General features: G+C 40.3%; 3 protein-coding genes and 1 long non-coding RNA gene across 4 annotated transcripts; 3 read left to right on the forward strand and 1 right to left on the reverse strand.

The window, feature by feature from the left end:
* The first annotated feature begins 367 nt into the window (after window positions 1-367).
* On the forward strand, window positions 368-5,158 carry LOC5502040 (prostaglandin E2 receptor EP4 subtype). Its single transcript, XM_048728181.1, has 4 exons — window positions 368-1,596; window positions 2,222-2,627; window positions 3,188-3,387; window positions 4,799-5,158. The coding sequence occupies exons 1-4, from the start codon at window positions 1,247-1,249 to the stop codon at window positions 4,956-4,958; spliced, it is 1,116 nt and encodes a 371-aa protein (XP_048584138.1). The 5' UTR covers window positions 368-1,246; the 3' UTR covers window positions 4,959-5,158.
* Window positions 5,159-13,948: 8,790 nt separating this feature from the next.
* On the reverse strand, window positions 13,949-16,016 carry LOC116609475. The gene is made up of 3 exons (XR_007308084.1): window positions 15,910-16,016; window positions 14,412-15,588; window positions 13,949-14,343 (listed from the first exon to the last, which is right to left on the reverse strand). It is a non-coding gene; the product is annotated as an uncharacterized LOC116609475 (long non-coding RNA).
* Window positions 16,017-16,228: 212 nt separating this feature from the next.
* On the forward strand, window positions 16,229-17,267 carry LOC125563057. The gene is made up of 2 exons (XM_048727753.1): window positions 16,229-16,395; window positions 16,830-17,267. Exons 1-2 carry the CDS (start codon window positions 16,287-16,289, stop codon window positions 17,246-17,248), a joined length of 528 nt encoding a protein of 175 aa, XP_048583710.1. The 5' UTR covers window positions 16,229-16,286; the 3' UTR covers window positions 17,249-17,267.
* Window positions 17,268-19,075: 1,808 nt separating this feature from the next.
* On the forward strand, window positions 19,076-20,220 carry LOC125556691. The gene is made up of 2 exons (XM_048727752.1): window positions 19,076-19,298; window positions 19,562-20,220. Exons 1-2 carry the CDS (start codon window positions 19,169-19,171, stop codon window positions 19,978-19,980), a joined length of 549 nt encoding a protein of 182 aa, XP_048583709.1. The 5' UTR covers window positions 19,076-19,168; the 3' UTR covers window positions 19,981-20,220.
* Window positions 20,221-20,425: the final 205 nt, after the last annotated feature.

The raw sequence follows: 20,425 nt of genomic DNA on the forward strand, positions 1-20,425 counted from the left end.
TGATTTTGTTTTGAATGAGTGTTATTAAAGATATGTGATTTAGAGCGGACAGAAATAAAAATGCGCGGATGTGATCTAAGTTTGAGCGATTGAACGCCAAACTCTTAGTACTAAACAAACAATTACAATTATTGCCCAGGAAACAATGTCACTTCAGTAAAAACGTCAAATTGAGGTGCTCTAGTTTTTTTCACTATTCTTAATATAAAAACAGAAGATAATAATTAAATTAAATAGACTTCCAGCTCTCTCATTTCTTTGCGGTCAGGCCTACCGTTTATTAAAACGTACTTTTCGATTCTTTTTTACCGTTTCATCAGCTTTATCGTAAAAGCAGTTTATTCCGGTAAGCTGTGCATTATCTGATGTATGGCTAGCACTAATTTTCACGCGGTTATCATTAAAGCACTCTAAATATGCAAATGGAGGTGAAATAAGTAGAAGGATTTTGAGACAGGTGGAACTAGACGCCCTTGTGCACGGAATCAGCTAGGAAACAGTAAACAAGAAAAACGACAATGGACACAGATGCATCCATGCTTTCTACAACTCATTTTGTTGAACTGAAGTTGTAAAGAGTGGAGATACACAGCGAATTCATCAGCCTTTCTCGCCGATTATTGGAATCACAAGCTTTTAGCTTCAATGCAACAACATCTTTAATGATATCTCGAATCACGTACTGCTTGAAATGCCATGGAGATTCTGGTGATACCAAGTAAAAGAATAAAAGGCGGTGACTGTACCAAGGCGGATGATTTGACAGAATTATTTTAAATATCTAAAAGGGAATTGTGAAGAGTAAAGAATAATCATTACTCTTCTTTAAAAGGCGGTGACTGTACCAAATCTGATGGTTTAGCAGAGTCATTTTCAATATCTCTAAGGAAGTTGGAAAGAGTATAAGACTGACACTAAACACACACCGCGGGTTTATCAAGTTTTCACCATATAATTGGAATGAAGCGAAATTTGCCCCACAAATTGCGACTTTCGAATCTCAAAGGTCGATAAAGAGAAGGTAAAAGTGTTACAAAAACGAACAGAGCTTTACCAGGAGTTGTTCATAACGAGGTTGTCATTCATACAAATTCTATCAAGAGCTGAAGTAATTCCGTGATAACACAAGTGGCTCAACAATTTAAGGTTTTACAAATGGCCTTTGCCTGAAGCTATCAAGGTTTCCTAGAAATATAAAAACGCAGCTCTATCAATAGACAGGACATTTGCCGGTATTTGATTACTCATGGCTACTATCCCAAACTTTTCCAACTCCAGCTTCTCCTATGAGCTTCCACGTGACAATAACAGCGTCTTGTTTTACGTCATATCCCTGCTTGCGACCATTGCGAATTTATTTGCGGTAGTCGCGTCCGTGCGTCTAGTTCGCGAACATCCCGTCAGCCCTAATGTCTTCGTGCTCGGTCTCTCGTGTGTCGACTTCCTGTGTGTGTTGTTAGCCTGCATTCCCTCGTGGCTATGCTATGGCATGGGAAGGTGGACTGGTGGGCAACCCATGTGTGACTTCCAGGGATTCATGATTTTATTTGCGACATTGGCTTCAGGGTCCGTTGCAATGTTCATGGCAATCGACAGGTAAATTAAACGGGTGTGATGGTTGGGGACATGGATATTGGAGGAGGAGTTTTAAACTGGATTTTTATGTGTAAAGTAATACGCAATGTTTCTTGTTTCAGGTAAATAAACATTTATAGGGGCAGCAAAAGGTGACTAGGATATGGAGCGGGGAAGGAGAGGGGAAGTATGCCAATGTTCAACTGAAATTTAGACAAGGTGCAAGGGGTCCGTGGAGATGATTTTTGCAAAGGGTTGTAGGGGCTTACAGCATATCCAGCCAACAGGCAAAGGCTGAGTAAGAAGATATTTTTGTTATTGGGAAGGTTTCTTATATAAGGGAGGCAGTGGGGGGTACCTAACCCAATATAGGGAAAAAAGTGACAGCTACAAGTGTATCCCCTACAAGAAAGGAACCAATCAAAATACCCAAATAGTCGTGATCGTTAACAAGAATATATGGTATAACTATTGGCGCGTTTTTGGTGAACTTAACAAGGAAGGAAGAGATACAGGAAAAGTTGCCCCCTTCAAAAAGGAAGGAAGTGGCAGATGCAGGGAAGAGTAGCCCTTCGAACTTTATTTTTGATGTGTTAAGAATGCATTGCACCACTTGCATATGACAGTTTTCGTAACGATATTCCAGGTGTGTGGCCGTGACCAGGCCTCTTTACCACCGCCAGCTCGTCACAGTGGGCAAAACTACTCGATTACTAGTCGGACTAGTCGTCATCGCCTTCGTCGTCTCTCTCTTGCCAGTCCTCGGATTCGGAAGCTTCTCTCGGAATCTCGTCGGAACCTTTTGTACCGTCAATTGGTTTCCAAGTACCAGTCTCGACGCGGCGTTTTGCTTTTGTTACGTCATCATTGGTGACGTCATCTGTCTGACTCTTGTGTTGTGTAATACCGCTGTCATAGTGTCTCTGTGTAGCCGCGGCTCTTCTACCGAGCCAGTTTGTACTGGCAGGCATTTGAACGAGATGGAGAGACAGTTTGTCAAGACGATGGCTTTCATTTCATTGGTCTTTGTAGCTTGCTGGATACCTTATATGGTAGGTCAAAGGCGCGACCCAGGATTGGCTGGGGAGGGGGAGGGTGCGCGGTCATTATCATATGGAAAAGGCATGATTTCTATAGGTATCATATGGGAAAAAGGTATAGGTAACATATGGAAAAAGCAAGATTCGTTGAAATGACCCACTTTTTGGTCACCAAGGGGTGTTGGGGAGGGGGTGCGCGCGCATCCCTCGTGAATGCGCAAAATATAAGTAAATTAAAAACGAGTAGAAAGAAAGAATCCAAGGTGTATCTCTTTAGCCAAACAGTATATTTCTATTGATTCCATGTCATGCATTATCAGAATAACACAAAGCGGTGTCGAGCTCATTTTATTTGATTTTCATTTCCAGTCACGATAATGCGTAAAAATATGGTGAATGCGTGACAGGAACCTATCTTATGATTCCTTACTTGCAGTCACGCATTATCGGTAACGTTTGTTATTGGTGGCGTGACGCAAATCTATCCTATAGCACTCTCCTGTCAGGCACTATTGATAACACACTGTGAAAATGTATTGACGGGAGCCTATTTCATAACCACTCATTTCCAGTCACGCATTATCGGTAACGCTTGGTATGGATGGCGTGACGCGGGTGCAGACCTATTAGTGTGTCGCCTTCTGCTTGTCAATCTGTTGATCGACCCTTTTACGTACGTGCTGACGAGACAACAGTACCGTGATCTGCTGGTCGACCTCTTCTGCTTCTGGCGCAGAAGTAACAGAATTGGCAGCCAGTCCAGCGATATAAGGTGAGGCAAACATTTCCCATGATGCATTGTATTTGCGGAGAGGGATAGATAGAAATCTTCACAAATATACTCCTCCCTAGGAGAGGGATAGAGAGAAATCTTCACAAATATACTCCTCCCTAGGAGAGGGATAGAGAGAAATCTTCACAAATATACTCCTCCCTAGGAGAGGGATAGAGAGAAATCTTCACAAATATACTCCTCCCTAGGAGAGGGATAGAGAGAAATCTTCACAAATATACTCCTCCCTATGAGAGGGATAGAGAGAAATCTTCACAAATATACTTCTCCCTAGAAGAATAAACTTCTCCCTAGGAGAGGGAAAGATAGAAATCTTCACAAAATATACTTCTTCTGAGGACAGGGATAGTGGAAAATCCAATTGCTTGCATCTCCAATCACAAAATCCAATTGCTTTTGTAGATAACATGGTAATAATATGTGTGTTTGTATACCAAGCAATACTTCAAATACGATTTTCGGGGTCAGTGCTACCTTTTTTTTACCTTCTTATTCAAAACTGATTGTGCGCGCGCCTTCAGACTACGATATCCAACCGCTACATTGCTTTTTCTGGCTTCCTCTCGCTCAAAATGCCTTAATTAAGCATTTTTATTAACCAAGGCCTAAAATATTTCAAACTTCACGCCAAACTTCAAACCAAACCAAACTTCAAAACTTCACGCCAGCTATCCAGAAGGCGCTGCCCAATAAAAAAAAAAAACACCCAAATGTAGTTTCCGTTTAGTTTGAATAATGGAAGCCAGATAGCGTTTAGCAGTTGTGGGTTATTGACGGGAGCTCGCAAATTGTTGAATATCGCTGTAACCTGTGCATGCCCCCGAATGGTAACGAAACTCGGTCGTTGGATCCAAGGGTACAAAACGGATCTGTTTCGCAGAACATCTATTCCACACCCCTTTTGCTGGCTGGGAAGATGTTAGACCCCTCGGTTGCTGGGAAAAAAATCGTCCCGAATGGTTTTGCTGGCAAATTTGTGGAGTCAAATTAGTTGTGTTGGGAATATTTTTAGGGGCGCTGGAGCGGATGCTTGGGATAAAAATCGTCCCGATCGGTTATAAGGACAATTATTCATGTAAAAAAACTGCCTGACCACTGTTGGCGGGGAAAAAAAAGAAAAGGGAAGTCTCTTGCGCGCTCCCTGTGTGCCCGATCTCCACGACGCCCTGGGTCCCCGAGGATGCAGTTACTTACTTGAATTATCCGATGGTGTGACTGGGTATTGTGCAGGAGCGGTAATACTGGTGGCTTTTTTAAAGCTCAGTCACACATTTTTACCTCAAGATTCCAGACATTCATCCAAATAGATATTTAAATTGTCGAGAAGTGAACTAGAAGCATCTTTGGACTAGTCATGGTTAAATAAGATTTACTTACCTTGAATCTTCAGCTCACCCCAAGTTAAGGAAGACATCACTTCTGCCGGTATGACGTCACAAGCCTTGCGCTTGTCAGGAGACGACTTGCCGCTGACAATCGAAACGACTGAAGGCGTAACCGACCGAACAAAAAATGTATTTAGGGAAAACAGACATAACCATGAGATTTAAAAGGAATGCTATTTCGTGGACATACAGTAAGTATTGGCACCATGTAAATCGATAGTCAGAGGATCATCAGTGAGTTGTTTTAGAGAGATGGTTTATCCGAAAATGGGTTTGAGTAAAACCAGAATGAATCATAGTCTCTATAATTCTCAGAGAAAAGAATCTAGAATAGTTCTCAAAATAAAGAAAATATATATATAAAATGATGGTTGAAGGCTTTCATAGAAAGTGCTCAATACTCGAAAGTAGAGCGGTGTATAGTGTTGGTTTGAGAAAAATACAAACTACACGGTTTCCCTACAGGTCTGTTTCGTGGTTGGTTGGTCCCCTGATGAGTGGGCAACCACGAAACAGACCTGTAGGGAAACCTATGTAGTTTGTATTTTTCTCGAAAATATATATATATATATATATAGTTTTCGTTATTTTGACTTACCCTAAAATAACGTAAAACAAATAACAAACACCCTCAAAGGGAGAGCTATGAGATCTTATACCCTAGATGAAAGGATGAAGGGCCTTCGGTGGTGCGAGAGCCGCTAGCCCCTAGGGTTAGGGGAAATAGACGGATAGCCAGAATTTTCCGCTCGCCAATTTTTCGTCGCGTCTTCGGCTGTTCGGCGGTGACAGGGCCTTAGACGCTAGAGTAAGGAAGCAGACAGGATTGGCTGAGGTGGGGAGGGGGGTGCGCAGCTATTGTATCATATGAAAAAAGCATAGCATTTGAAGATTCCTTAATAAGAAATGATCCACTTTTGGACCGCCAGGGGGGGGGGGGGGGGGGGGTGGGGGGTGCGCGCCTGCACTAGGGTAACAAAATTGATGTGTTTTTTTTTTTTTAATTTCCTCTCGGAATGGTTTCGTTGAGTCTTCAGTTGTGATAGATAAAGGACAAAGTGTCATAATAACGGTACACAGGCTTCTATTTCCCTGTTATCTACCCTCCTCGTCCCTATGTTGTCTTCTTTTTAACACAAGCAATCTGCTGGCGACAAACGCTATTATAGCTCTTACGTTTATACGTTACATTGTGCAGTATATTCATTATTATTTGGGAAACACTTCTTCTTGAGTATTGCTTGATCTAAATCCCTAATGTGTAAATAATTGCCTACTTAATGATGTCAACGTACGTGCTATCGAAAAACCTGACGAGTAACACTATCTTCATATAATTTCTTTCATATAATTGCTTTAACATATTTTTTTCAACGCGAAATACATAACTTAACCTCAGCTCCAGTATCGATTTCCATGTTCAATTAATAAGCCAAAGGCCTTCTTACCTGTTAGTTTTAAGCCTAAACGTGTTCGTAATGTTTAGTTGCGTACAAACGTACTCCTAATATGTTGGTTGTTTCTCTCTTGTTTTAAGTGATCTTGAGCCTTCTTACATGTTTGATGTACGCCTAAATGTGTTCAAGTAGTTGCGTACAACCGCCTTATACTCCTGATATACTGGTTGCTTTCCCTCTTGTTCTACGTGATCTAGAGCCTTCTTACCTTGTTGTACGCCTTAATGTGTTCAAGTAGTTACGTACGACCGCTTTTCTTTTCATGAGATAGATAATACCCTTATCATACATTATAAGTGACAAGTTGAAGGCCATGAGGCCCGTAACTAGAAGTAGACATTCTATTCTATTTTTCTTTTCCAGAACAATAAACTCGATAAGAAACAGGGAAAGGTAAGGGTAATCTTATAAGATATAAAGTATAAAGTGCCTCAGTCAGCCGCCGTTTTGTCATCTTAGCAAAGTGTGTCAAAAGCATCCATTTCCATCGGCGGATTTGGGAAGCGGTAGTACTATTTTCGTTTGCATTGGTAGATAAAGCATGAAGTGTTATTTTTAGGTGACGGTAACGTTGTTTTTCATTATTGGATGATAACTATATAAAGGGTATGGGTGTAAAGGAATCTTTCAGCAAAAATGGCGGGGGGGGGGGGGGGGGGATTTAAATATAAGGCACATTTCAAAGTAACGGGGCATACACCCTCCCTCTTAATAAAGGAATGTGCCTTTTTATTGATATATCCAATGAAAATACAAGAATTTGGTAGAACGGAATCCTAGACACGCCACTGCAATCCCTTACAGCGCCACCGTTTGCCACGATAATGTTTAATCAAACTGAGTGAATGCTATCAGATATGTATGTATTTAACTAACAAAGGCGGGTAGAAATATGATCAATTATGTCCTCTTTCAAGTTCTCCTTTTTCAAAATTCATATAATAATAAAATCCTTATATATATGAGATAACAATGATAATATATAAAACTCAAAGTCCCCAAGATTACCAAAAATAATGTTTTATTTTCTGTTTTGATTTCTTTTAGTTTTTCTAATTTATGTGACTCGTTTTAAAACTGTTCTCAGAATAATTCTGACTATAAATTGCCTTATGCTCAAGGTTAGGTTCTAGAAATTGTAGTACCAGGAATTTTATATAAGAAATGTAGTATTTAATTCTCAGCAACTTCAAAATACTGAATAATACAAATGTTCAATTGTGATTAAAACACCAGAAGTGCCAAACATGATGGATGGTATTGTTAGTGCCTTATCATCGTAGAAAAAAAAAATCCATGTTGGCAGCTCTCAAACCATTTTCTTAACGGGCTTTTTCCAATTAGTCGTGGGTAGGTATCCGTGTCACATTGGAACGATTACAACATTGCCTTAGAGTAGTTGTTCCGTAATCGAAATAGGCACAATTACTTTCCCACATTGCGTAATGGTCGAAAAAGGTTATTAATCTGATATCAAAATTCGCTACCAGCAGACAGATTCAGTATAAGCTTTGAAACATTAGCATACCATTATTGCAAACTTTCCCTTAAACTCGCTTCCCCTTGTCTACACACTGCTCCCAATTAATCACAAGAACCATCAGTGTTTTAGGCATAAAGGCATTACCATGGCAACAGTTTTAAGGATAAAAGGAGGACTTGATGGACCTCACGTCACGTCCTTGGACCTCAGAGCCAATGCACTTTAAATGACTAATTCGACGCGAGTAATGCTTTTTAATTAGGTATTTCATCAATTTACCGATGATATGAGCATTGGTTCATTACTGAGCTATCTAAGAGTCGTCAGTCTGACAAGTCAGCCTCTATAAGAGCAGGGACCGAAAATGGTAGAATGACGGAGAAAGATCCAAGACACGAGAGAGGTTTGCCGCGCATAATTCTTTGAGTATAAGACCCACGGAAATTCAGAGTAAGCGGTATTATCATTTTAAACCGCATTATCCTGGCAGCTTGGTCACACTGAAAAAAAATTGCCTTGAAACCTGATTCAACACCAGAAAAAAAAAGATACGGCGCAACTGTTCTTTACTTTTCTGACACATATTTGTGTAAACATTTACTAACGTTTGGCTTGCGTCCGAACGATTTTGAAGAAGATAACAGTTCAGAGGTGGTAGAAACGATGGAAGATAAACGATAGATTTTGCACGTCGTCAATAAGACAAAGGCTCTTTTTGGAAAATTAGTGATTTTCATTGAAAAGACGATCGACTTTGAGCACTACATGGATATTGGTTGTTCTAAAGAAAACCATTAGTCTGAGTGCCTTTGGCATCGATATTGAGGAATTAACTGCTAAGGGAATAATACGAAATTGGTAAAATATACCAAGGCAAGAAGTACAAGAGGAAGTTATAGGTAGAGGTAGAAAACAACTAAACACAAGTTATAAAAAGTGCGACGTCCAAGTGCGTAAAATTCTGGGTGAAAGAAGTGCGTTCAATACTGGGTGAAAGTTCGTGTCCTTTGGGAATCCGCTAAGTCGTGTGAATTGATAAGTAGCTAAGCCCGCAAAGTGAATTTTAAGAAAAATAATTTCAAATTTCCATGATGGAACAAACCATCGACATATCAAGTTTTCAGCGACAGAACATTTCGAACCACTCCGAGGAACTGCGACCAAACTGCGTCCTGCCCGCGTCCCCGTACATCACAGAGCCGCAAGCGGTCAAGGTAACGCGGCTAGGTATCGAAATCGGTGCGGCTTTGGTCGGAATTATCGGAAACCTGCTGGTGACAGTGCTTGCTCCACGTGGCCGCAAACTGCGCTCTGCTGACGGTCTCTACGTTCGCAGTCTTGCGATAGCTGACTTAGGAATCCTAACATACTAAATTACTATATGATCAGTATCTCCCTTATACTAATGTGTTAAAAAGATTATTTAATCGTTTTCCCACTTGTAAAACAATATAGTACAGTAAGCATACACTGTAGAAAACACAGTTCGCCCGAAGTGGAAAATTAAAAAGCCTTTCGTATATCCCTCCTTTGGGATATTTGTTGTGCCTTTGTTTTTCATTGTTCGGTACGTGGAGACAGAGTGCATGGAGGTGTGTATGTTCGAGTGGCCCGCCCCTTTAATGCATCATATTTATATCGGTATGGACGCTATGCTACTCTACTTTGTGCCACTTGGCCTCATAAGCTATACGTATCTGATAATAACGGCAGAAATACGGACAAGCAGTATGCTGCACAAGAGAATGGGTCAACAACAGAGCGCGAGAAAAAAAGAGGAGATACGACGAGTCAAGCAAAACTCACGAACAGCCCGCTTACTGACTCATCTCGTCATTGTCTTCACTATCACTATGCTGCCACTGAATGCTTTCCGGCTTGTTGTCTTATCCTGGGATGGTTTCGCAAACCATCAACTTTTTCTCGTGTTTTTTAACATTGCAGTACTTGGGGTTGTAATCAACTCAGCCGCTGACCCCATAGTCTATTCTATTGTCAGTAAAGATTTCATCTCCAATTTGAGATGCCAGTGTCGATCGTTTAAGGGTTTCGGATCTGTAATGAGAAAAAACCGCGCGAGTGCTTCATCGCGTCAAACGCAGTTGTAAGGACAAATAAATGTCTTTGTTTAAGATATATAGGGGAGCGATCTTAGCGGAGGTATGTTTTTTCCTCAATATAGACCTCCCGCAATTTCACAGAATGACATCCATAGATACACGGCCAAGTTTAGCTTAATTTGGGAACCATATGGTTGCTAGAACAAAGTAAAAAGCAGACAAACTTCTTCTAATGGATGCAAGCTGTGGCTTTAAAATCAGTGCTAATATAATGTGTCAAGGTCGCCTTTTGTGGTCAATTTTGAAAGACAATTTTCAACAATTAGACGCATGTTTTGTAAATAACAAATGCAATTTGCTGACAATTTCTCTTTGGTTCACGTAGTTCCCTTTCCAAGCGATATTTCTCACCAGCTGCAATCAAATTTAAGGTTTTAGTTTCAAAAGGGCGGGATAGGCATGAACCGCTTACAACATTTTGAAAATAATTGATTGTACTCAGAGATTATAATGGAATGCCGCAAGCGAGAGAGGAAGTTATAACAGCCACAAAGAACACATATACTTCGCAACAGATAAATCCAGAGGTAAAAGTTATAAAATTGAACTATACTGCAAATTGAAATAAAATAAAAAAACAATCCAAAAGGCTTTACGGTTAATGTTATCAAAATTCTATTCTAGAGACACAATAAAAAGGCACCAGCATTTTGAGATTTCACACTAAAATAGAACTTTTGTAAACTTCACTTAAGGATATAAGAACATATAATTTTCCATCTGACTTTGAATGTTTACTTTGCAGCGGTATAATGTAATTCTTTTTTATAGAAAAATTAAGATTGAAAAAAATATATGGTACATTCATAGTACAAGTCAATCTGACATCTTTCTATGAGCCGAAGATTTTATTTTTTAAATGTTTTCTGTTGTACTAAAACCAATTATTTATGATTGAAAAAAAAAATATTTAGTGCGTTTAAGGCTTTGTGCTTTGCAAAGAATGATAAGAAGCAAAAATCAAGATTTCCCGATTAGAATATCAGATAAATCTATCGTTTCCTTGAAACTGTCGTGCGCGTCTGTTTACTTTCTCGAGTACTTAGCTTACTGTGCTTTAGTACTTGGCTTCCGAGGAATCCGGCAGTGGAGTGGAAACTGGGTGTGTGTTTTTAACTGCGATTCGCTTGGTGAAGAGCCAAAAGGGGGATTAACAGCGTAAGAGCAGTGCATCGGCGCCTGAAAAAGAAAAAGTGTCTAAAAAAGCGGGAAAAATTCGACAAATTCATGAAACATTTTTCAACTTCCTTTTGACACATTTTTACCAGTGGATCAGTGAATACAATTTTATTGACCAAAATATTATCACTATGTTTATTAAAATTTCTTACTGTATTTTCTCGACAAAACACAACCGGTGGAAATGTCAAATAATCGCTTTTTTCGCTGTTTTGTATCCCTCCCTTTCTCTTACTTGCCGTAAGAAATAATATACATTTTTTTTTCTTGCAATATCACAAAAGATAAAAACTCTATCGTGCCATTAAATCCGCATCTTCTGTTTTCCATGTTTCAGGTACATATTCTCATATCACCGGGCTAATCTAAGGGCTTCGAAACTTCCTAACAAAAACAAACCATGTGATTTCCGTTTGGTGTGGCGGTTGATATTAGTCGGGTGATTGAGCGGCGAGTGAGATAAAAGGTAGCGCTTATTCCCTATTTGTAAGCTTTTCTAGGATCAGAGGTTGCGTCTTTTTAGAAAGCTAGGGGGGTATTTTCGCCAACTGGGATTTTGGTTTAGTATGGTGAATTTTGATTAAAAGCCGTAACCTACTAATAACGTGTGAATAAACAAGATATTGCATTTAGAGGGTTTTTCAATCTTTTGACTCGACGTTAAGCCCTCTCTAGAAGGGTTTACATGGATCTTAGTAAAAGCGCACTTATGAGTAAAGCATATCCCGGAAACAAGTCTATTTCTATAGGTACCCATTACACCATTAATCATGATCTAATTTTTTTTTTAGTATTTCAGAAATCTTAGTACCCGTTTGTTTTTCGACTAGCATGATAAAATTAATAATTTTTTAAAGGTGCCCTTTTTTAACCTGATTTGTAAGTGATAAGTTGATGTTCGTGGATTGGTTGATTGACATTGATGCTCTTGAAGGCTTAATAGCTAGCTCCATATCTGCTTTTTACGCGCACACCGCCAGTTAACACATAATAATAGCCTTCTTCTTAGCGATGTGTCAATCTTCGTCGCCTTGCCACGCACAAACTGAAAAAGCAAGATGGAATCTCTACGCTAAAACCATTAAAAACCTGCGCAAACGAGCCCTCGGGGGGACTCTCCATAAAAGTAGACGGCAATGACCACCGTCCTCAAGGTATAAAATTTAACGAACTGGTATCCCTGAGGTGCAATTTTTTCCGCTCCGTCACATTTAAATATTAATAGGAAATGAATGTAGTAAAAAAAGATGTGCTGGGAGGATGGAGTGATTGTGGTTTCGAGGGTTAGGGGTGGTTCCTGGGTTTGACATAGAGTGCCGCTAAAAATCGATACAAACAGTTTAAAAAATGTATATAAACATCGTCTTTTATCAAACAATCGATTTATATATGATATGATTGACACATATTTTTGAAAGCTTACTCCCCCCCCCACCCCTCCCCGTCCGCCTCCCCTAAAAGGTGTCCCGATGTCAGGGGCGGGTCCAATGTTTTCTGAATGGAGGAGGGAGGTATTGCATTGCTAAAGTGTCCATTTTCTAAGGTGATCCATTGCTATAGTGTTAACCCTCGAACCGCCACTGGCTACGGGCCTGATTAGACTATTTGTTTTGATTTTCAAAGATATAGAAAACTAGGAGCAAAACAGGCAAACATGTGTTTGATGAGAATGGTTTGAACTAGTTCAAACATCGGGAAATGTTGTAGAAGCCAATTGAGTGCCATGTTTTGTGGGTGGCTTAACGTACAAATATGTACGACAAACACGATGTTTGACAAACATGTTTGCGTGTTTAGCCAGAGCTTTAGGCGCGCGCGCGATCATCCGGGAACTTTACCCTTTTAGGCGGAAAAATCGAATGGCGGGAAAGCAATTTACGCGCGCGCGACATTTTTAGCTTCGAAAACATAAACGCACTGGCGAGAAAAACGTAATAAAATAGCAAATACTGTTATTCAAAAATAGGCAAGCATGATTTTTCACTTAGCGACCGGAAGAGCTGATTTGAGCAAGAAAAAAGTTGTTAAAATGCATATTTCACTGTTAAAAAGCAGGAAAAACGTCGATATTTTGGTGACAAATTCTATCAAACCATTCGCGTTCCGAACGGACGGGTCGCGATTTTTTTAGGCAGAGAATATTCACCTAGTCGCCGTCTACAAAGCTACGTATCGATTTCCCGATTTTTAAAAATTAAAGATGTTATTTAAATAAGAGTGGGCAAAATAAAAATGTTGTGCGAAAATTTTATTTGAAGAATCCAAAAGCAGACGTAATTTTGTAGGCACCCTAAAGCTTCGTTCATCTTTTACTTCAATAGCTAAGATTATAGATTTTTTCTATTGTGACGTCATCACCTGATGGTGTCATCGCCCAATGACGTCATCAAAATTTAGATGTTCATAAACAATGATGTTATGCCGAAATTCATTCCATTTCACAAAAGTCTGGCGGATTTATAACGTCTGGAAGTTTCCCTTGCAACGGGCTCTCCATTTCACAAAAGTCTGGCGGATTTATAACGTCTGGAAGTTTCCCTTGCAACGGGCTCTCATAGAAATGTACTTTTAAAGGCAATTAAATAAATTATCATGCCCAAGTTCATTAATTGTTACATAACTTTTCAATAGCATTAAGAGAAACAAATAACAAATTGAATTTAAATTCCAGCAAACATTAGCAATTGTTGAATAACCGTAAGGTAATCCTTTAGTCTCAAATGAACAAATAATAGTTTGACTGCGCCACTGTTATCTAATCGCATAAAGAAACAAGTACGAATTATTCAAAGCAGCTACATCGACTGACGCTTGTTCTCCTGTTTGAAGCCCGAGTCAAAAATAGAAAAATTAAGTTGCTGTTCGAGGTAATTTATCCTATTGCTTACCATGCAACAGCGACGAATAAAAGACTTATGCAAAGTGGAGAGATATGAGTGTTTTATTTCGGCACTCGTAGTCCTGCATGGAAACGAGGCTCACATTAAGAGGGCGCGGTTTTTTTTTACATTTTCCGTGCATAGAAAAGCTATAACTTTACAGTTTTTATACATATCAACATTCTAAGGAAATGGCTAAAGTACGCCCAGATAAAGAAAAGTCACGTGATCTGTCACGTGATCAGTCACGTGTAAAAAATGTTGCTTTTCCTTACGAAAATCCCGCCGTTGCCGGTAAAACGGATTCAGTCTACTCAAGGCGACTGTTTTCCACTCATCTAATGGCTGCTTTGAGCTCTGAGCTGATATCCGTGTCGCTAGAGATACATCTGCCTTTATTTATCCCTAGCCGGCACCACAGGAAGCCCGCTCCTATAAAAAGTAGAAAATGTTATGAAAAAAAAAATATGTTCATATTATCATCTCTATTTTTTACTTACGTGTATTACTCAGTCAGAATCTGAATCCGAGCCGTCAGAATCGGAGAGGTCATTGCATGCTAGTCGCAAAGAATAGTGATTCCTGCAGTCTGTTCCAGCCATGCAGCTGCACGCTTTGGAGCAAGAGAGTCCGTTGTTACTGCAGGAACAGTTCCTCTGACAGCCAGATTTGCAGCCACAAGTCGAGAGCTCTAACAAACTGCTTGGGGCAGGGTCCTTGGACATCAGAACTGGCTTCAGCTCAATCCCTGACCTCTCCCACCCGCTATCTTCTGGCCTCGGGAGGTCCTGCATTGCCTCCAAGGAGCGACGCCATACAAGAGCTTGGTAGTTGGCCCGTTCCAGGTGATGTTGCAGACTGTTGGATGTTGGAGGAAGCCTTTCGCTCTTTTGTTTCTTCTGGCAAAAGAGGAAGTAGCGTAGCTCATCAGCTGATGTTGACTTTCTCTTGTGGTAAAGATTGCATACATACTCTTCACACTTGGACCTAGTTGCAGCACCGACGTTTTCTGCAGCTCCGAGCAGACTTAGACTATCCTGGTGATCCTTGTTACTTTGAAGGATGTCCCATCCTTTTTTTTGCCAATTCCACTAAGAGAGCTCGTGGAATCGCAACCAGAAATGGCATGAAATCCTGGCAGAGCATCGCACATTCTCTCTCCCAGATGTTGAGCCATAGCGTGTAGTAGGATGAACCGAAGGCGATCTTTGATTCCCGTTTTGAGCCAGGGTTCGTCGCAGACAATTCTAGTATAGTGACAAACTCCAAGCACAAGAACATCTGTGTCAGGGGAGTGAACAACGATTCTACATCTGGGATGGTTGATCGAAGCATGCTTGGCGTGGAGAAAGAGCCGAGTGTCTGCCTCTTCTTCTAACGCACTGAAGCCATCTCTTTCGCCTCCACCGAGGACAAGTCGTTGATCGCTCTCAAGCTATTCCATCCCTAGCTCTGTCAAGGACTTCGTCAGAAATTCACAGAGATTGACTTTGTTCTTGCTGCTTGTGATAAACTTGCCCCATTGTTTTGGAATAGGGGTAGCAGGTCCACTGATCTGGACCTCTAGTGAAGTTGAAGTTGCAGCTCTTCTTGATCGTTCTCCCGCTTTGATTGACATCTCCCAGTATTGATCAAACACTAGGTGAACTTCATTACAGCACGCAGCATTCATCGGGCCTGTATTGACGGAGCACATCGTTAAGAAAATATTAAGTCCCAAAATAAGAACGGCCCAGCCTCAATTAAAAATTAAACGTTCTTATAAAAAAAAATGTAATCTAAGAACACCCCTAAGAACATTTCCACTAAAATGTAACCCCACAATCTAAGCTATGCTTCATATCTAAAACTTGCCCATCATCTCTAATTAAATGGTCTGACTTTTGTCCCTGTGTTATCGAAATTTACGTTCCACACCAGCAAACCTCCAACAATAACACGATCTGCAAACTTCTATGCAATACCTTTTACCACCCTAATAAAGTCCCAAGATTTTACCTAAGCCCTAAATGCTCATCATTGACGCTTTACAATAAGTTTTGGATTGAGAAATCTCGACACAAAAATCTAGAGTCCAGGATACCTAACAGGCATTAAATACATAAATGGATCTCATGCCACAGTGCATTAATTTTTACATAACTTTTCAATAGCATTAAAAGAAACAAATAAAAAATTGAATTCAAATTCCTGAAAACAATAAGCAATTGTTGAATTTTACATAACCCTTATGTAATCCTTTTGTCTCAATCCAGCAGATAACAATTTGACCGCCTCACTGTTCTCTCTATAAATCGCATAAAGCAGCAAGTACGAATTAATCGCTGCAGCTACATCGACTGACGCTTGTTCTACTGTTTAAGCCCGAGTGAAAAATGAAGTCGCTGTCCGGGGTTCTCGTCGCCCTGTTCGCCTTTGCCGCTGCGAGAAGTGCGCATCCAAGGAGAGAGATTGTAAAGAATGACATCGATAATTTTGTTAGAGATTAGTATCCTTAATTTCCAGCCTTTTTTAAACTAGCGAACAATCCCCGTGTTTTCAATTCACCTTATACCTAAAGTGCAGAATTTATATCGTGTTTATAATAACAACCTTGTTTTTATCTAATACTTTATTGACTATCACATTTTTATACACTGAAATACAAAAACAACTAGAAGTCCTAGGCAATAGCACTTTAAGGTCCTTCTAAATGCTTCAAAAACTATAAAGGCCTTTATTAAAAATTAGGCGTTCTTAGAAAAGCTGATTCATTCGCTTTTTCCTGAATCTTACTAAACCTAATAATAAAGCGGGACATCATGAGCACTTATCTTTTATCGATTTTTTCTTCCTTTTTTTTTGCTTACTAGGATATCCTCATCACTTTTTTTTAACCAAAGTTCACTCATGTATTTTTCTAATATCACCTTTGACAGATCTTATGGACGAACACGGTACGGTGGCACCGTCTGTAGGACCAGCTCCTCCAAGCCTCAACAAGTACTTCGACGATATAGCCCAAAAAATCATCTCGTACATGGCCATACAACATATGCTTATAAAATCCTGGGTTGGAGAGCAATTCCGCGAGGTCGTGGCCGCTAAACTCAAGGGGAAGTTCCAGAAATTCAAAGAAGAGCAAGAGAAGGCTTGGGAAAATTTCGGGGAGAACAAGGACAAGCTTACAAAGGAGGAGATCGTGGCGAAGATAGAGAAAACGCACAAGGATGCAATGGCCTTCAAAAGCAGTGTGAGGGCTGAAATCCACGCCCACTTAGTACAGTTACAAGGTTATTTGGCGAAAAAGGGTATCAAGGACGAAGAGTTGGATAAAAGCGTTGCTGGTTTGGAATAGACACCCGAATGGACGTGCCGAACACTAAATGGAAAACCCGAACACTAAATGGAAAACCCGAACACTAAATGGAAAACCGAAACACCCGAATGGACATCCCGATCACCAATTGGAAAACCCGAACACCCGAATGGACATCTCGATCACCAATTGGAAAACCGAAACACCCGAATGGACATGACGAACAACCGAATGGACATGACGAACAACCGAATGAACATGACGAACACCCGAATGGACGTGCCGAACACTAAATGGAAAACCCGAACACCCGAATGGACATCCCGAAAACTCAAGGACATCCCAAGCGACCCTATCAAGCCTCCTAAACATCTAATGGACATTAGGCTATAAAAGGAATATACCGAATCTAGGCAAAACATTCCACAATTTGTAGATTTAGTAGATTATTTTTTTTGTATTAAAAAAGCATTAAAAAAGCTTGAATAAAGCTACAACTTATGTTCTAGCTAAACTGGTATCTTGGCGAATGACACCAGGCGCGTACACAGGGCGCAGGGTGCGCGCGCACCTCCCCCCCCCCCTTTGGGGCCAAAAAGTGGGTCATTTCTTATTTTCTTATAAGGAATCTTCAAATGCTGAGCTTTTTTTGCACATGCTACCAATAAAACTGCGCACCCTCCCTCAGCCCATCCTGGGAACGCACCTGGACATAGTAACAACTATTCCAAAAAATTTTCCATCGAACAAATTACTGTCTTGTCCCTGGAGTTAATTTCGGGTTTCCTGTGGTGATTCGGGTTTGCTGTGGTTAATGCTGTGACGTCATCTGAAACTCTTTCCAGTGTCTCTTCCCCAATGACAAACCAATCATAGAAAAAGGTGTGTAGCATTGGAGCCTAGGAATGACAAGAGCCTGGTACCAAGCAAGCACATTACCTGGGTTGCTAAGGGGGAGAGGGCTGGTGTGCACACTCATATCAGGGACGGATCTACCTTTTCCCTACGGGGGGGTTTGACTCAGTGAAAAAGGGGGAGGTGGTATTTTTTTTTTGTTACATATGGCTTTCTGGCAGCCCAGTCACAACTGGCAGCCTGGCAGCCCATGCTAAGAACATCAGAACATGCCGAGGCTCAGATAGCAGATTTTTTCCTTTTTTAACTCCTGTTGCGTTCTAAAATGCAGAATCAAATTGTGCTCGTAGTAATGACCCTATTATTGCTATTAATCATTAGTGTAATTGTCTTCCAGATAATTCATTAAGAATTATATTTTTAATACACTAAAATTTAAGAACATCGTTAAGAAAATATTCAGTCCCAAAATAAGAACAGCCCAGCCTCAATTAAAAACTAAACGTTCTTATAAAAAAAGAGTGTGATCTAAGAACACCCCTAAGAACATTTCCACTAAAATGTAACCCCACAATCTAAGCTATGCTTCATATCTAAAACTTGCCCATCATCTATAATTAGATGGTCTGACTTTTGTCCCTGTGTTATCGAAATTCACGTTCCACACCAGCAAACCTCCAACAATAACACGATCTGCAAATTTCTATGCAATACCTTTTACCACCCTAATAAAGTCCCAAGATTTTACCTAAGCCCTAAATGCTCATCATTGACGCTTTACAATAAGTTTTGGATTGAGAGATCTCGACACAAAAATCTAGAGTCCAGGATACCTAACAGGCATTAAAAACATAAATGGATCTCGTGCCACAGTGCATTAATTTTTACATAACTTTTCAATAGCATTAAAAGAAACAAATAAACAATTGAATTCAAATTCCTAAAAACAATAAGCAATTGTTGAATTTTACATAACCCTTATGTAATCCTTTTGTCTCAATCCAGCAGATAACAATTTGACCGCCTCACTGTTCTCTCTATAAATCGCATAAAGCAGCAAGTACGAATTATTCGCTGCAGCTACATCGACTGACGCTTGTTCTAATGTTTAAGCCCGAGTCAAAAATGAAGTCGCTGTTCGTGGTTCTCGTCGCCCTGTTCGCCTGTGCCGCTGCAAGAAGTGCGCCTCCAAGGAGAGAGATTGTAAAGAATGACATCGATAATTTTGCTAGAGGTTAGTATCCTTAATTTCCAGCCTTTTTTAAACTAGCGAACAATCCCCGTGTTTTCAATTCACCTTTTACCTAAAGTGCAGAATTTATATCGTGTTTATAATACCAACTTTAAATCTTACTAAACCTAATAATAAGGCGGGACATCATGAGCACTTATCTTTTATCGATTTTTTCTCCCTTTTTTTTTGCTTACTAGAATATCCTTATCACTCTTTTTTAACCAAAGTTCACTCATGTATTTTTCTAATATCACCTTTTACAGATCTTATTGACGAACACGGTACGGTGGCACCGTCTGTAGGACCAGCTCCTCCAAGCCTCAAAAAGTACTTCGACGATATAGCTCAAAAAATCATCTCGTACATGGCCATACAACATGGGCTTATAAAATCCTGGGTTGGAGAGCAATTCCGCGAGGTCGTGGCCGCTAAACTCAAGGGGAAGTTCCAGAAATTCAAAGAAGAGCAAGAGAAGGCTTGGGAAAATTTCGAGGAGAACAAGGACAAGCTTACAAAGGAGGAGATCGTGGCGAAGATAGAGAAAACGCACAAGGATGCAATGGCCTTCAAAAGCAGTGTGAGGGCTGAAATCCACGCCCACTTAGTACAGTTACAAGATTATTTGGCGAAAAAGGGTATCAAGGACGAAGAGTTGGATAAAAGCGTTGCTGGTTTGGAATAGACACCCGAATGGACGTGCCGAACACTAAATGGAAAACCCGAACACCCGAATGGACATCCCGAAAACCCAAGGACATCCCAGCGACCCTATCAAGCCTCCTAAACATCTAATGGACATTCAGCTATAAAAGGAATATACCGAATCTAGGCAAAACATTCCACAATTTGTAGATTTAGTAGATCAATTTTTTGAATTAAAAAAGCATTAAAAAGCTTGAATAAAGCCACCACTTATGTTCTAGTTACACTGGTATCTTGGCAAATGACACCAGGCGCGTACACAGGGCGCAGGGTGCGCGCGCACCTCCCCCACCCCCCCCTTGGAGGCCAAAAAGTGGGTCATTTCTTATTTTCTTTTAAGGACTCTTCAAATGCTATGCTTTTTTGCAAATGCTACCAATAAAACTGCGCACCCTCCCTCAGCCCATCCTGGGAACGCACCTGGA

Source organism: Nematostella vectensis, chromosome 5 (assembly GCF_932526225.1).
Source record: "Nematostella vectensis chromosome 5, jaNemVect1.1, whole genome shotgun sequence".
Classification (NCBI taxonomy): Eukaryota; Metazoa; Cnidaria; class Anthozoa; order Actiniaria; family Edwardsiidae; genus Nematostella; species Nematostella vectensis.